Source organism: Narcine bancroftii, chromosome 5 (genome assembly GCF_036971445.1).
Source record: "Narcine bancroftii isolate sNarBan1 chromosome 5, sNarBan1.hap1, whole genome shotgun sequence".
In the NCBI taxonomy this organism is placed as follows: Eukaryota; Metazoa; Chordata; class Chondrichthyes; order Torpediniformes; family Narcinidae; genus Narcine; species Narcine bancroftii.
The window spans coordinates 201473589-201489547 of record NC_091473.1 but is presented as its reverse complement, the minus strand read 5'-3'; the positions used below and the strand labels follow the sequence as shown (position 1 = coordinate 201489547).

Sequence of the window (15959 nt, the reverse complement as noted above, 5' to 3'; positions counted from 1 at the left end):
GTCGAGCTCTCCACTGGCCACCGTGACAGAGGTGCACCAAAGAAAAGGTACAAGGACTGCCTAAAGAAATCTCTTGGTGCCTGCCATATTGACCACCGCCAGTGGGCTGATATCGCCTCAAACCGTGCATCTTGGCGCCTCACAGTTTGGCGGGCAGCAACCTCCATTGAAGAAGACCGCAGAGCCCACCTCACTGACAAAAGGCAAAGGAGGAAAAACCCAACACCCAACCCCAACCAACCAATTTTCCCCTGCAACCGCTGCAACCGTGTCTGCCTGTCCCGCATCGGACTTGTCAGCCACAAACGAGCTTGCAGCTGACGTGGACATTTACCCCTCCATAAATCTTCGTCCGCGAAGCCAAGCCAAAGAAAGAAAATACCCCACTATGACTATACTCTATACCTGCGCCCTGTCTGCATTCTAAAGGTAAATAATTGTCACCTCTGCTGCCCCTATTGCAGGAGGACTTAATACATTGTGAGCAATTTGGTGATTTCCCAAATATTGGGAACCAACAAGTAAACAAAACAGTAAATGGTAAAAACAACATTACAGCACTTTTTCCTGGCGTAGTGTAACTTTCAGATCAGAAGGATGAAGGACTGAACGCCAGGTGGAGGGTAGATTATCAACGTCGTTAGTCTGTGGTTCAGCAGCTAGTTTAATTCGTTGGATGTGACTCCATCCCTTTTCTTTCATTCGCATGGCAGTGTCTGTAATCAAAAGTACACAATAGGGGCCATCTCAGACAGGTTTTAGTTGGTGATCTTGCCATGCTTTTACGTATACCCAATCACCAGGTTTAATAGAATGAATAGGATACTCCAGGGGTGGGGTTTGAGCTAATAAGCCCTTCTGTCATAAGTCATACAGAGAAGTTGAAAGTCCCTGTAAATATTTAGATATGTACTGGTCATTAGCCTCAGGGATAGGGGTATCAGTGTGGAATCCCATGTAAGGAAGACCAAACATCATTTCATATGGTGAGACAGCAAGGTCCTTACGAGGAGCTGTGCGAGTCCTACCATGACAAACAGGGTCTAAAACTTTTGACAGAAAAGCAACTGGCTGTCTACAGCCTGCCCTCTCTTGTGTTAGTACTCCGGTGGCCACACCTCCTTTCGCATTGGTATATAGGTCAAATGGCTTATTTAGGTCAGGTAAAGCCAACACTGGGGCACTAATAAGGTGCTGTTTCACCAAGTTAAAATCTTTAATCTCTTCCTCTGTCCAGACAACAGCTTCGCCCCCTAGAATCGTGAGTTTATCATAGAGAAATCTGACCAGGCTAGAATAATTTTCAATCCAGATTCTACAGTATCCCACTAAACCAAGGAATTTCCTAAGTTCTTGGGCATTCTTGGGAGGTGGGATCTGTAGAATACCACGTATCCTCTCTGGATTTATTTTCCTATTCCGCTGACTCACCAAATGACCTAAGTATTTAACTTCTGATTAAACAAATTGTAATTTGGATTCGCTCACCCTGAGACCCTTATTCTCCAGAAAATTCAAAAGTTCAACAGTATACTGTTTAACAAATTCGTACGTTTTTCCCGTGTTTAACAAATCATCAACATATTGTTGCAACTGGCAATTCTCTCTCCGAGGAGCCTCGTCTAGTATTTGTTCTAAGTCCTGGCCAAATGAATTTGGTGATTCTGTAAAGCCCTGAGGAAGGACCGTCCACCGGTATTTATTTTTGCGTCTGTGATAGTACAGATCTATCACCAATGTACATAGTGTATATAGTTACTGTATCTAGACTGTGCTTACAGCGATTGGCTGAGAGCTAAGCCACACCTATTGTCTGGGCCTTAAAGGGTTGTGTCCCTAGCCAGGTCGGATCATTCCGGACTGGTCAGCCACCTGTGAAGAGCTCCAGTCTTTTGCTAATAAAAGCCTTGGTTTGGATCAACAAGTCTTTGGTTCTTTCGACGAGCTCTACAGCGCCCAGTGAAAGGATTTTCCCATTCAAAGGCAAACATGTCTCTGCTCTCTGTTGCTAATGGACAGGTCCAAAAAGCATCTTTGAGGTCAATCACACTAAAACATTTAGTATGGGGATCGATTTTACCCATTTTCGTACAGGGATTAGGTACAACTGGGTGACGGGTGAGAATAATTTTGTTCAGCTCCCTCAAGTCCTACACTAATCGATAGGTACCGTCTGGTTTTTGGACAGGCAAAATTGGGGTATTAAAAGGTGACATATAAGGTTCGCGTATACCATCTTTCACCAACTGGTCAATTAGTGGCTGCAGCCCCTTTCGGCCAGCCATAGGTATTGGGTATTGTTTTCGTCTCATTACTTGCTCAGGATCTTTTAAAGTAATGCAGGGGAGGAATATCTAACACTCCTCTATTGCCTCTTTTTGCCCATACTCCAGGATTTATTAGTTCCCGATCCTCCTCGGTTAATACATACAATTGAACCGCGATACCTGATTCCAGTGGCCTGGTGCCGATAGCCAATTGATCCTGTAAATCTTGTCCTAACAAACAAACTCCAGCTTGGGGAACTAGTAAAATATCCTCTGTTATTATCTTTTCTCCCATTTGTATTCTTACATCCCTTAATACAGGGACCGTAAAATCTCTTCCTCCTACTCTCGAAATCATTACTGTTCCCTCTATCTTAACAGCCTCGGGTGGTTGTAAAATACTAGTCCGGGCTACCCCAGAATCTACTAAAAAGGTCATCTTGTCACTGTGGGGTCCTATGCTTAAATTTACCAATGGTTCTCCGTGCAGCCCCACGGTGTATGTTGACTGAGAACCGTGACCCGCCCATTCATAATCTGCTTCCATCAGGGCATAAGATCGCATTTCCCTGGCTTGCATTGGGCATTCTCTCTTAAAATGTCCCTCCTTTTTACAATGGAGGCAAACTAATGCTCCTGTTTCCCAATTCCTACCAAGGTCTCCACGGGGACCCGGGAAGGGTCGTCGTCCCCAGAATTCTCCTCTACCCCTGCCTCTGCTCTGGTCTCTACTTCCCCACTCCTGGCACTCCTCCCAACATCCAGGAGCTGGCACACAGCCCCTACCCTTTCTTTGCTGTCCCTCCACGATTTCCTTGACTGCCTGCATCAAAATCTTAGCCTTTCCTTTCTGCTTATCCTCAGGCCTCTGGACAAATGCTCTTTGTGCGATCTGTAGAAGCTGGGTTATTCCCTGCTCATGCCAATGCTCAGTCTTCTGTAATTTCCTTCTAATGTCTGGGGCTGAGTTCGTAATGAAACCCGTTAATACTAGTTGTTCACCTGCTGGGGATTCTATGTCCAGACCCCCATATTGCTGTTTGGCCGTTCGCAATCTATTCAGAAATGCAGAGTGGGGTCTCCTCAGGACCCTGGGGAACCTCAAATGCTTTCTTAAAATTCTGTCCCTTTGGAACAGATTCCTTGATTCCTTTTATCAGATTAACCCTATATTCCTCCATTAATGTGCAACCATCATTAGTATTCTTATCCAAATTTGGTTTTGCCAGGGGGAATTTAAGTTCCCCAGGTATCGCCTCTGGTCCCCCTTGGTGTTCCCTATCCCAGACTCTAATCGCTGCCTGGCGAATCATTTCATGTTCATCCAAAGTGAACAGAGCCCTAAAGATCGATGTTAACTCATCCCATGTATATATATTTGGTCCCAAAAATTGATCTAATTGTTTGGCACATCCCTGAGGATCCTTTATCAGGGAGGTTGTGAGAGATGGGAAAACTGATCTAAAATTATGAACATGAAGGAAACTAAAATTCATACATCAGTTAATGGCTGTAACCAGTACAAACAGGATGAGCTTGGGGATTAGGATGCAGGAAAGCAGAGTCAGCACGATTAACATAAGAATCTTCTAGTCTTTGTGACAAGAGCCACCATAAGACTAAGATAAGGAGTGGTAAGGAACAATAGAATGTAGGAAGTTGATGTAGTCTGGATCAGATAAGGGTCTCCTAGCCCTGGACAGAAGTACCAAGTCCTACATATCTAATTAGCTAACCTTACACAGATTTATACATATTAAATTAGCCAACCCTAGACAGGATGAGCCAACTCTGCATACCAAGAGACTGTAGCCCCGAGAATCAGGAAGGTGTGAATAAGGACAATAACATGAAAGGACACTGACAGGATACCCCCTGGTCCTCCAAGTATACTGAAACTGCACGTAGGCAGGAAGGATTGCCTAATGCCAAACCTCTCCAGCAGGAGGCAGAAGAATGTAAGGGGGAGGGTATTCCTATACTGAAATCAACTGTATAAAAGTTGGGTGAGCCCCAGTGTATGTGTGTATTCCCAGGGTAAGGGGAAGCACCCAACTTTGCATTGTTGTAAAATAAATGTTCTTTGTTCTCAATTTTTGTCTCGAGCAATTTCTTTAAAGGTACTTCTATTTCTAACAAGGTCATTTCTCTCTTAAAGTTACGCACCTCCGTACTAGTCAGGGGCACATTTATGAAACCAAGACCCCCTCCCACGGGAACTTCCCATAAAGGTCTCATCCAGTTAATTTCTGGCTTATAATGTCTAGGCTGCTGACCGGGAAATGAATCAAAGGGTTCTGCCCTTTCCTCCCGGAGGGTCACACTGTTCTGAGTCCAAGTCTCCTCCCTCTCTTGTCAATTGAGGTGGTAATCTAATACTTTGTGAACGGGTCATCATACCACCCCTCCTTTCTTTAGCTGTGGGGGAGGAGGGGAAGGTGAAGAAGGGTAGAGCAAATGAGAGAGGGGAAAGATAGGAGCCGGCATAGGAGGAGCATAAGTTGGAGGAAGGGAATGTAACACATCCCATCCTTGTGTTTCAGGGACAAAAGGTTCCTCATCCTTCTTGTCCTTACATTCCTTTTCATTCAAAACCAGTTGATCAACCGATCCACTGAGCCAGCAGGCTGCATATTTTCTGCTCTCAATATTATCTCTTTGGTTTTGATGGAGCCAGATGTTCAATGCCTGACACATCCAGTCCTCATTGAATCTGAACTTTGGCCAATATACCAAATTTCCTTTTTTCAGGTTTTTAACCCATTCCACACAGCAATACCTGACCATGGACTGTTTGTCTTTCCAACGGGTTCTCCCCACACCCCAATCAGATAGCATTAATCCTAACAGACTTTAGTTATCTGATCGTCCCATCCTTCCTTAGGACTCTCTTCCTTGCTACTCACACGTCCCATACTAACAGGTAAGTAAAATTCCTCTTTCCGGGATCCAGTAGCTATTCCTAGCGCGCTTTCTTAACGTCCTCCCATCGTTTGTTCTCAATGCCTCTTCTCGGATATCACTCACTTCATCCACTGACCAGTTACCCTCCATCTGTGAGTCCAGCTGAATCAGCCGGGGTGCACCTACCCTAGTCGTCAGGCACTCTGTCAGTGGAGGGAGTTGGATCCTGGAAAAGCCCCCATTTGTGAGAAACAGAAGTACCTTCACAGAAATTGCTCGAGACAAATATTGAGAACAAAGAACATTTATTGTACAAGAATGCAAAGTTGGGTGCTTCCCCTTACCCTGGGAATACACACAGATACTGGGGCTCACCCAACTTTTATACAGTTCAGTATAGAAGTACCCTCCCCCTTACATTCTTCTGCCTCTTGGATGAGTTTGGCATTAGGCAATCCTGTCTGCCAACGTGCTGTTTCTGTGTCCCATCATGTCATTGTCCTTATTGACAAACCTGCCTTTTCCTTATTCACACCGTCCCGACCCTCAGGGTCTTGCTGATTCTGTCTAAAAGGCTAGAAGACCCTTATCTTATTCAGACTAACTTTACCTTCCTACATTCTATTATCTATCCTTATCCTATTCATACTGGCTTTATTCATTACACATATATCCATACTAGTTTTCTTCATCTTTCATATTTTCATATTAGTTTTACTCATCTCTCACAATAAGGAGAGAGCAGGTTGAGAAACAGGGTTTAGCATCATCCTGCTCAGACGTTGGTTCGGACACAGCTGGAGATGTTGGCGATGGAATCCGATTTCCGCGCTCCCTCCCTCCCTCCCTCCATCATGTTCCCGCGGCTTCAGTGGACGAGGCTCCCTTTCAAACGGACCCGCGTCTCCTCTCCCCGATCCAATTGAGCTCCCTGTCGCCCCACCTTCCGCAAAGCGACAGTCGCGTCCGGGCTAGAGGAGAGCATTAATCTCCAGTGTGGAAGCAATAAATGGGAACCTTCCCAACAGCCCTAACTCCACATTGGATGAGAACTCAGATCAATGACGGATCTTCACTCGCATGGTTTTAATCCTGTTCAATGAGGAAGCTCATGTTCACCAAGTCCAGGCAGATGACGGAGCTCCGCCCCTTTAAGGAAGGCTGGACAGGGACGTCCCTCGTGATTACGTCATCACGCAGGACGGCAGGAAGACGAGAGGCTGCAGCCCAATGAAATTCTTCCTAGATGCGCACAGTTTGCGTTCCCCTAACAGGCGCTGGAACTGGACTCCGGGAACAGAGCGCAGCACCGGATATCGAAACGGGGGGCTCACGCGAATCCGGGCCTTGCAACGCCCGGCGAGAGGACACTTCTCCCCGGGTCCCGGCCCGAGACCCAGCCTCGGTGTTGATTTAACCAGCTGTTCGGGACCCTTCATCGGGCTGAGTCCGCGCTGTGGGGCGCGGGGTAAGACTGCATTGATTTATCCTCTTGTCACATTCTCTGGTCCCCTCAGCGATGAACCCGTTTCAGTGTCCCGACTGTGGGAAGAGTTTTAAAAGGTTGAGTAACTTTACTAAACACCAGCGGGTCCACACCGGGGAAAAGCCGTTCACCTGCCCCGAGTGGAGCAAGGGGTTCATCAAGTCTGGCAACCTGCAGATTCATAGGCGGATCCACATTGGTAAGAGGCCTTTCACCTGCCCTGAATGCAAGAAGGCCTTCAGCAATTTGTCCATCCTCAAGGCACACCTGCGGATCCACACCGGGGAAAAGCCTTTCACCTGCCCCGAGTGCAGCAAAAGCTTCACCTTCTCCTCCAAGATGAAGAGGCACCTGCTGGTCCACACTGGGGAAAAGCCTTTTACCTGCCCCGAGTGCAGCAAGAGGTTCGCCAGGTCTGCCGACCTGCAGAAACACAGGCGGATCCACACCGGGGAGAGGCCCTATGCTTGCCCCAAATGCAAGAAGGCCTTCAGCAGGTTGTCCATCCTCGAGGTACACCTGCGGATCCACACTGGGGAAAAGCCGTTCACTTGCCCCAATTGCGAGAAGGCCTTCATGGACATATCCAGACTTGCAGTACACCGGCGGGTCCACACTAGGGAAAGGTCCTTCGCCTGTCCCAAGGGCAGCAAAGACTTAATCTTCTCCGCTGGCCTACAGAACCATCTGCAGTTCCACATCAGGGAAAAGCCATTCACCTGCCATGAGTGCAGGCAAGGTTTCACCAGGTCCAATGACCTGCGGATTCACCAGCGGATCCACACTGGAGAGAAGCCCTTCACCTGCCCCGAGTGCAAGAAGACCTTCAACAAGTTGTACAACCTTGAGAGACACCTGCACGTCCACACTGGGGAAAGGCCATTCACCTGCCCCGAGTGCAGCAAGGGTTTCTCTAGGTCCTATGACTTGCGGAAACACCAATTGATCCACACTGGGGAGAGGCCCTATAATTGCCTTGAGTGCGGCAAGAGCTTTAACAGTATCTCTGGCCTGCGAAGTCACCAGCGGATCCACACTGGGGAGAGGCCTTACACCTGCCTTGAGTGTGGCAAGGGATTTACCAATAGCTCCGGCCTGCAGAAACACCAGCGGGTCCACACAGGATAGAGGCCCATCACCTGCCCCGACCTCCAACTGCTGATACACCAGTGGGACCACGCTGGGGAAACACTTCACCTGCTTCGAATGCGGGAAGGGCTTCGCCCAGTTGGACATCCTGCTGAGACACCAGCAAGTTCACACATAAAATTTGCAGTGTGGAATATTGAAACATCACTTAGATTCCAGCTGGCGGGTGCTTGGAGTCGGTGGCAGTGGTTCGATGCTCCTGCCAACTTTAAAACATTTCTCACTCAATCATCTTTAATCTTTAACCAAAATGGCTTAAACTTATACCCTTCAATATTTAATATCATTGCCTTTGGAGATGACAACTACCAGAGGAGCTAAAACAGCAAAAAACGGTAAAGGCCCCTCTGACTGCAGACTCTGTCTCAGATATGTTGAAAAAATAATCACAGAAGATAACGCGAGAAATAACTGCAGAAGGTCAATAAGAGATTAATTCTAAGCTTGAGAAGATTTTACAAGCGATTTCAGCAATTGAAGATCATTTGGAAACTGTGGAGGATGGTTTGATGAATGACCATATAGATTAGGTGTCTCCAAAGAGGAAGAGGCTGACTTGCCCGGAAGCTTGGTGCGCCACTATTCAACTTTCCTCTCATCCTGCATGCACCAGCCGCACTTTGAGCATCTCCCATCACTTTTCCTCTTCATTGCGTATGTGCCAGCTCGACACGCACGGCCTGTGAATCCTGGGACACTGCATTTGACAACTAAGTGCCCTTTCTCTGCCCCCTAATTTGTGCTGTATTTTGGGGTGTAGGGTTTACATCCCATCTAGCACCCCTGTTCCTCCTCCCTTCCCCCAAGTCCAGCAACGGGTTTCCATGCCGGGGGTCAAGGAGGGACCATGTAGTCACCGAAGGGGTCAAAGGTCTAGAATATTGGAGGACCCTGCTATAGATATTGCTAGAAACTTAATGGGAAGTAATGTCTACATCTAATTCCAAGTCAGCCTGGAAGGTGGTTGATTTGGAGAGCAGGAACAGATGCCACAATACTCAGATCCTGGGCTGAAAGGAAGACACTGAAAAAGGCTAGTTAACTGACTTTTTCTCAAATCTACTCATGGAGGTGTTTGGAAGAGAGCTTTTTGCTACCAAACCCGAGCTCACCAGAGCACGTCGGACCCTGGTTCCCAAGACAACCTTGGAACATTGTTCATTTTCATTATTGCCAAGAAAAGGATTGTGTTATTCATGCAGCTTGTCTGATCAAAAATTTGAATGATCAGGGTCAACAAATTAGATTTGTGGAAGATTATTGCCATGAATTTATGGAGATGTGGAAAGAATACAGAGAGGTTATACCTGAGCTGTACAGGAAAGGATTTAGACCCGCTTTGTTGTATCCAGTTCGTCTGTGGATCACCTTGGAAGACGGCCACAAGAAATTGTTAAATTTGATGGATGAAGTTTAAAATGTTTTGGTTGATTCTTTTCCAACTGCAAGTTTAATATGAACAAATAGTCTGTGTCTGAGTTTCTGATTTGAAGGGGTGTCTTTTTTCGAGTGGGGTAAGTCTGACTGCTCATTTCTTGTGTCAATTGAAGGGTTAATTGATTTAGTAATTAGTATTTAGTTTTGTTTGTTGAGTTTATTTTGTTTATCTTTGATATTAAAGATTTAATAGATTGTATTAATCTTATTTATTAATGTTGATAATATGTGCCCATGTTGCTTATTCATTTATTAACAGTGCAAGTGATACAATGTATGTAGTTTATTATTCAACAGTGGGAAAGTAGTTTCTGCAGTTCATTTATTCCTGGACCGTGGGGAAAGTGCAGTCAGCAATGAAATAATCGATATGCACTTCATCTAGTTTAGGTCGGGAAACATTTCATAATAAGCAAATACATGTTCTAGTGTTGATCTTGCAGAGCTTGGAAAGTAAATGTACATTTTTATAGTTTAAGGCTCTTTTAACAAATTTTGGTATTTCAGATGTTTTGAATTTTTAAAAAATCTTAACAACAGAGAATATTCTTTTTCCAAATATACATTGTACAAATATTCTATACTCAGACTGATTACTTTTTTTAATAGATAATCAACTGATTTCATTGACTAAATCATATGAATATCAAGGAATAGTTATTTACTGTTATCTTGTCTTTGAATTTTCCCGACATTCTTTTTACAAAGAGACGTTGGTGTTTTAATTCTACCTGACACTCAGATAATGATGTTTTGAATTTTATGAATGAGCAAATCCAGTTTTTCTTCACTACAAATTCTTCTCCAACAATTTCTAATCTGATTGTCTGGGACACTATGAAAACACATCTGAGAGAGCAAATTATTTCTTATCCACTTAATATAAAGAAGACTAATAAGGAAAGATTAGATTTAATCAATCAGATTAAACATATTGATTTTCAATATCTACCTTAAAAACCCTGATTTATTTAAAAGGAGAGTTGAACTTAAAAATAAATTTGATCTTCTTTCTACTTATCCCATTGAAAAGCATTTTTTTTGCCAGCCAATTGTAAGCAGTGGTTGCTAAGAGACAAATTAATAAAATTCAGAAGGAAGATGGTAAGGACACTACTGACCATTCTGAAATAAATGATACTTTTAGAGAATTTTATTCCAGATTGTATACTTCTGAATCTAATAATGATTCAATATTGGACTTTCTTCACCGCCTTAATGTGCCTACGCATTCTCAGAATAATCGGTCGAGTCTGGAAGCACCTATTTCTCAATATTGGGCGGTCAATATACGGAATTTGGTTCTTTTGTTACATTTTGATAATCTAATTGGCTGCCTTTCGTGGGTAGCAATGGAATTGAAGTTTACTAAAAATACTTATGTCGGGACTTTTTTATCCTTTGTATAAACTAACTGATGATCAGATAATCAGACATAGTTTCAGAATATGGCCACAATTTAGAAGTTTTTTGGATTCCAACCCTATTTTATCTAATCATCTTTTTCAACCTTCTTTGCAGGATATTGTCTTTAATGGCTGGCACAGATTAGGTATTAAAGGTTTTAAAGGCCTTTTTATTCAAAACAATTTTTCTTCCTTTGAACAATTGGTGGTAAAATTTAACTTACCAAATAGTCATTTTTTTAGATATTTACGTTAGATATTTTGTCCAATCTCAGATCCCTGACTTCCTGCAAATCCCCGAGGCAAACATTCTTGATATACTTTCGATTTACAACTTTCTCATAAAGATTTAATATCTCATTTATAATAATTTGCTTGATTTAAGAATAGCCCCGTTAGTTAAACTCAAGAACGATTGAGAAAAGGATTTGAATCTTTAAATTTGGGATGAGGTTTGGGACTCTATTTGGAATCTGATTAAAATGACCTCCTTTAGTGCACAACCCTGTTTACTTCATTGAAACTCAAGTTCTGTGCTGTCCATCTCCAGGTTGTTTTCACCTAACTTCAGCTTTGAACCTTGCTCAGTGTGACGGGTTCTGGATTAGAAGGGTTTCTGTTTTTCTCTTGAATTTGACAATACAATATGTAATTGTCCTGTTCATTTGTGTATAATGGGAACATCAGACAGATCCAAGAAAAGTGCAGAGAACAAAACAAAGGACTCTACATCACCTTTGTTGACCTCACCAAAGCCTTCGACACCGTGAGCAGGAAAGGGCTTTGGCAAATACTAGAGCGCATCGGATGTCCCCCAAAGTTCCTCAACATGATTATCCAACTGCACGAAAACCAACAAGGTCGGGTCAGATACAGCAATGAGCTCTCTGAACCCTTCTCCATTAACAATGGCGTGAAGTAAGGCTGTGTTCTCGCACCAACCATCTTTTCAATCTTCTTCATCATGATGCTGAACCAAGCCATGAAAGACCCCAACAATGAAGACGCTGTTTACATCCGGTACCGCACGGATGGCAATCTCTTCAATCTGAGGCGCCTGCAAGCTCACACCAAGACACAAGAGAAACTTGTCCGTGAACTACTCTTTGCAGACGATGCCGCTTTAGTTGCCCATTCAGAGCCAGCTCTTCAGCGCTTGACGTCCTGCTTTGCGGAAACTGCCAAAATGTTTGGCCTGGAAGTCAGCCTGAAGAAAACTGAGGTCCTCCATCAGCCAGCTCCCCACCATGACTACCAGCCCCCCCACATCTCCATCGGGCACACAAAACTCAAAACGGTCAACCAGTTTACCTATCTCGGCTGCACCATTTCATCAGATGCAAGGATCGACAATGAGATAGACAACAGACTCGCCAAGGCAAATAGCGCCTTTGGAAGACTACACAAAAGAGTCTGGTAAAACAACCAACTGAAAAACCTCACAATGATAAGCGTATACAGAGCCGTTGTCATACCCACACTCCTGTTCGGCTCCGAATCATGGGTCCTCTACCGGCACCACCTACGGCTCCTAGAACGCTTCCACCAGCGTTGTCTCCGCTCCATCCTCAACATCCATTGGAGCGCTTTCATCCCTAACGTCGAAGTACTCGAGATGGCAGAGGTCGACAGCATCGAGTCCACGCTGCTGAAGATCCAGCTGCGCTGGATGGGTCACGTCTCCAGAATGGAGGACCATCGCCTTCCCAAGATCGTGTTATATGGCGAGCTCTCCACTGGCCACCGTGACAGAGGTGCACCAAAGAAAAGGTACAAGGACTGCCTAAAGAAATCTCTTGGTGCCTGCCACATTGACCACCGCCAGTGGGCTGATAACGCCTCAAACCGTGCATCTTGGCGCCTCACAGTTTGGCGGGCAGCAACCTCCTTTGAAGAAGACCGCAGAGCCCACCTCACTGACAAAAGGCAAAGGAGGAAAAACCCAACACCCAACCCCAACCAACCAATTTTCCCCTGCAACCGCTGCAACCGTGTCTGCCTGTCCCGCATCGGACTTGTCAGCCACAAACGAGCCTGCAGCTGACGTAGACTTTTTACCCCCTCCATAAATCTTCGTCCGCGAAGCCAAGCCAAAGAAAGATAATGGGAACATCAACAAAAATCTTAAAACAAGAAAAAAGGTTTAAACTATTTTGGATGTGAATTATGGATCAGATTTACAATTTATGTCTGTTAGTGATGTATGGAATATTTTTAGTTTATATAATTGTTCATATGATCCTATGGAAATGTACCCTTGTTGTTTGTATAAGTCTTGTGACAGATTATGTTTTATTTTATATTATGGTAGATATGGTTTAAAGGAGATAAATTGCAGCAGGCTTTTTTATTAGTGTAGATCACATGCAAACACTTCAAAACTGATCTTTAAAATACTGGAGCTCTGCTCAAGCCAGACAGGGCCGACTCCGAGTGCCTTTGCAAAAACTTTGAAGAATGTCTTTTGGGACTTCACAAATGTATTATTGTTTTGCAAAGCCACAAATGAAATAACTCAGAGGATAGGGTGCAGAACCGCAGTCTGTCTGAGTGCAGGTTGCTGGTCTGAGAGGCTCATGTGGTTTTGCAAGCAGTGAGAGTCAAACGGGCTTTTGTCAGAGAGAGAGAGAGAAAAAGAAAATTCAGTTCTACAGTTCAGCAGCAGCTGGATCTGGAACAGGACAAGCTGGCAAGCTTGTGGAAAAACCCCATTTTGAAGACAGATTGTGAGTTCTTAGTTCAGCCTGGTCAAAGCCCTTTTGGTCCATACAGACGGAGAGGACTGGCTGCATAATGTTTCATTTGAAATAAGGGAAACAAAAAGGAATTTTGTGGTGACTTGAAGAAAGAAAGAGATTATCATCTGGAAAACCCTGACGAGACAAGTTTCTTTGGCAAGACACCGAAGTGGCTGATCTGAAAGGTCTTAGTTATGGGTGTCCCTTGAGCAACAACCTCTCTCTCTCTGTGAAAACCGACAAGAAGATTCCTGAGCATTCAGGCCAATTTCCTTTCTAAATACTGATTATAAATTAATAGTAAAATTACTACCAAATAGATTAGTGAATTGTTTACGGTGGTTGGTGAAATCAGATCAATCAGGATTTATTAAGAATAGAAGGGGAGCAGATAATATATGTAAATTTATTCATCTGATGCACACGGCTCAAGAAAATAAAGAACCAACAGTGGTAGTAGCTCTAGATGCAGAGAAGGCCTTTGATAGGCTAGAATGGAACTTTCTCTTCAAAGTACTTCAGAAATTTAAAATACCAGAAAAATATATTAATTGGATCAAAGACCTATACAATAAACTTAAGGCAAGGGTGCTAACTAATGATTGTATTTCAGATAATTTCAAATTGAGTAGGTCGACAAGACAGGGATGCCCATTATCACCACCCATTTTTGCTCTGGCAATAGAACCATTGGCAGAAATTATAAGATCAGACAAAACAATAATTGGAATAAGGATTAAAGAGGAAGAATTTAAAATTAGTTTATTTGCAGATGACATTATAGTATATTTAACCCATCCCAAAGAATCAATAAAGAGGTTACATACCAAATTGAAATAATATGGGTCGATTTCAGGGTACAAAGTTAACAATGATAAAAGTGAAGTGATGCCAATTAATATGGAAAACTATACACAATGTAAAAAAGAAATCCCCTTTTAAATGGCAGGTACAGGCAATATGTTATTTAGGGATCAGAATGAATAATAATTTATATCATTTGTTTAAATTAAACTACCAGCCATGAATGAAAAAAATGCAGGAAGATTTAGAGAAATGGAAAGATTTGCCAATAACTCTAATAGGGAGAGAAAACTGTATAAAAATGAATATATTTCCAAGATTGTAATGTTTATTTCAAATGCTACATATTTCAGTATCATGGGATTTTTTTTTGAAAAATTCTATGGAAAGGGAAGAAAAGTTGATATTGACATATAAACAAGGGTGATTGCAGTTGCCAAATTTTAAAAACTACTCCAGGGCTACCCAATTAAGATTCTTGTTGGATTTTTATAAGATAGGAGAAAAACCAGCTGAGGATGGAACAATATAAACTAGGAGAAGGTGTCTCAGAACATGTACTTTACAAGTGGGATGAGAAGTTAGTGCAACATCACAGTGTACCAATACTACACCATATATTAAAAATATGGAGTAGGATACATTTAGAGCAAAAGTTAACAAACTACCAAATACCAAATATGTTGCTGCAGCAAAGCCAATTAATACCTTTTACAATGAATAACATATTTTAAAGAATGGTCAAGAAACGGAATTAGAACAATTTAAAAAAAACTGTTTTCTGGGCAATAATTACTCACATTTGAACAGCTGAAAGATAAATGTGGAATATCGCATCATTCAATTAAAAACCTATTTAAAAGAAAGTCTTGGAAATGATCTAAGGTTATCAGAGGGTAGTAGCTTTGAATATATAATCACAGACACTATGATAATTAAAAGTTTATTACAAATATGTGTATCAAATTCCAAGACGAAGGAAAAGATGAGGCAACGTATGGAGCAAAACACAGTTGGGAAAATGATTTAAACAGACAAATAAATAATGAAACCTGGAAGGAATTATGTGTGGGCATTATGACAAATACAATAAATGCCCTGTATCGAATGATACAATATAATTGGCTTCACAGACTATACGTAACACCCCAAAAATTAATAGAATGGAACCTGACTGTATCTGAGAAATGCTTTTGCTGTAAAAAAGTAATTGATACAATGGTACATTCAACTTGGACAAGTGGAACCTTTTTTGAAGGATTTAAATTTAATACTGGATCAAATTACAAAAAGACAAGGTAGCAAAAAACCTAGAAGTGTTTCTGTTAAGCAATATAAAGGACAAAGAATTAAAATTAAATTTAAACGGATCCCAAAAATTATGTAATAACATTGCATTAGCGGGAGCTATAAATTGCATAATAATAACTTGGAAAATGGAAACACCCCTGAAACTACAACGAAAGCTCAGAGAAATGAACAAATGTATCCATTAGAGAAAATTACTTATAATTTAAGAGACAATTATGCACCATATGAACAAATTTCGGATCCGTATATAATATTTTATCAGTAACCGCAATCTCGGGCCTCCAGCTCTTAATTCTTAACGAGAAAGAGTCTACGTTAGGAAAAAGTGAAGCACATTAAAGACAAACTCTCTTTTATTTTTTTTTTATTTTTATTTTTTTTTCTCTGTAGTTATTGCAGTGGAAGGGAGGGGGGTTAGGGAGAAAATTGAAAAAATCACTACGTACAAAGTTTGTGT

The 15959-nt window shown here is 42.5% G+C and overlaps 1 protein-coding gene across 1 annotated transcript; it reads left to right on the top strand.

Annotated features, from left to right (window-relative positions):
- The first annotated feature begins 6384 nt into the window (after positions 1 to 6384).
- Positions 6385 to 11809, top strand: LOC138764557 (zinc finger protein 345-like). The gene has a single exon (XM_069940646.1). It carries the CDS (start codon positions 6691 to 6693, stop codon positions 7783 to 7785), a length of 1095 nt encoding a protein of 364 aa, XP_069796747.1. The 5' UTR covers positions 6385 to 6690; the 3' UTR covers positions 7786 to 11809.
- The last annotated feature ends 4150 nt before the right edge of the window (positions 11810 to 15959 follow it).

What these genes read in the sequence shown, in the direction of transcription:
- LOC138764557 (XM_069940646.1), top strand. Translation starts at nt 6,691, where the DNA reads ATGAACCCGTTTCAGTGTCCCGACTGTGGGAAGAGTTTTAAAAGGTTG.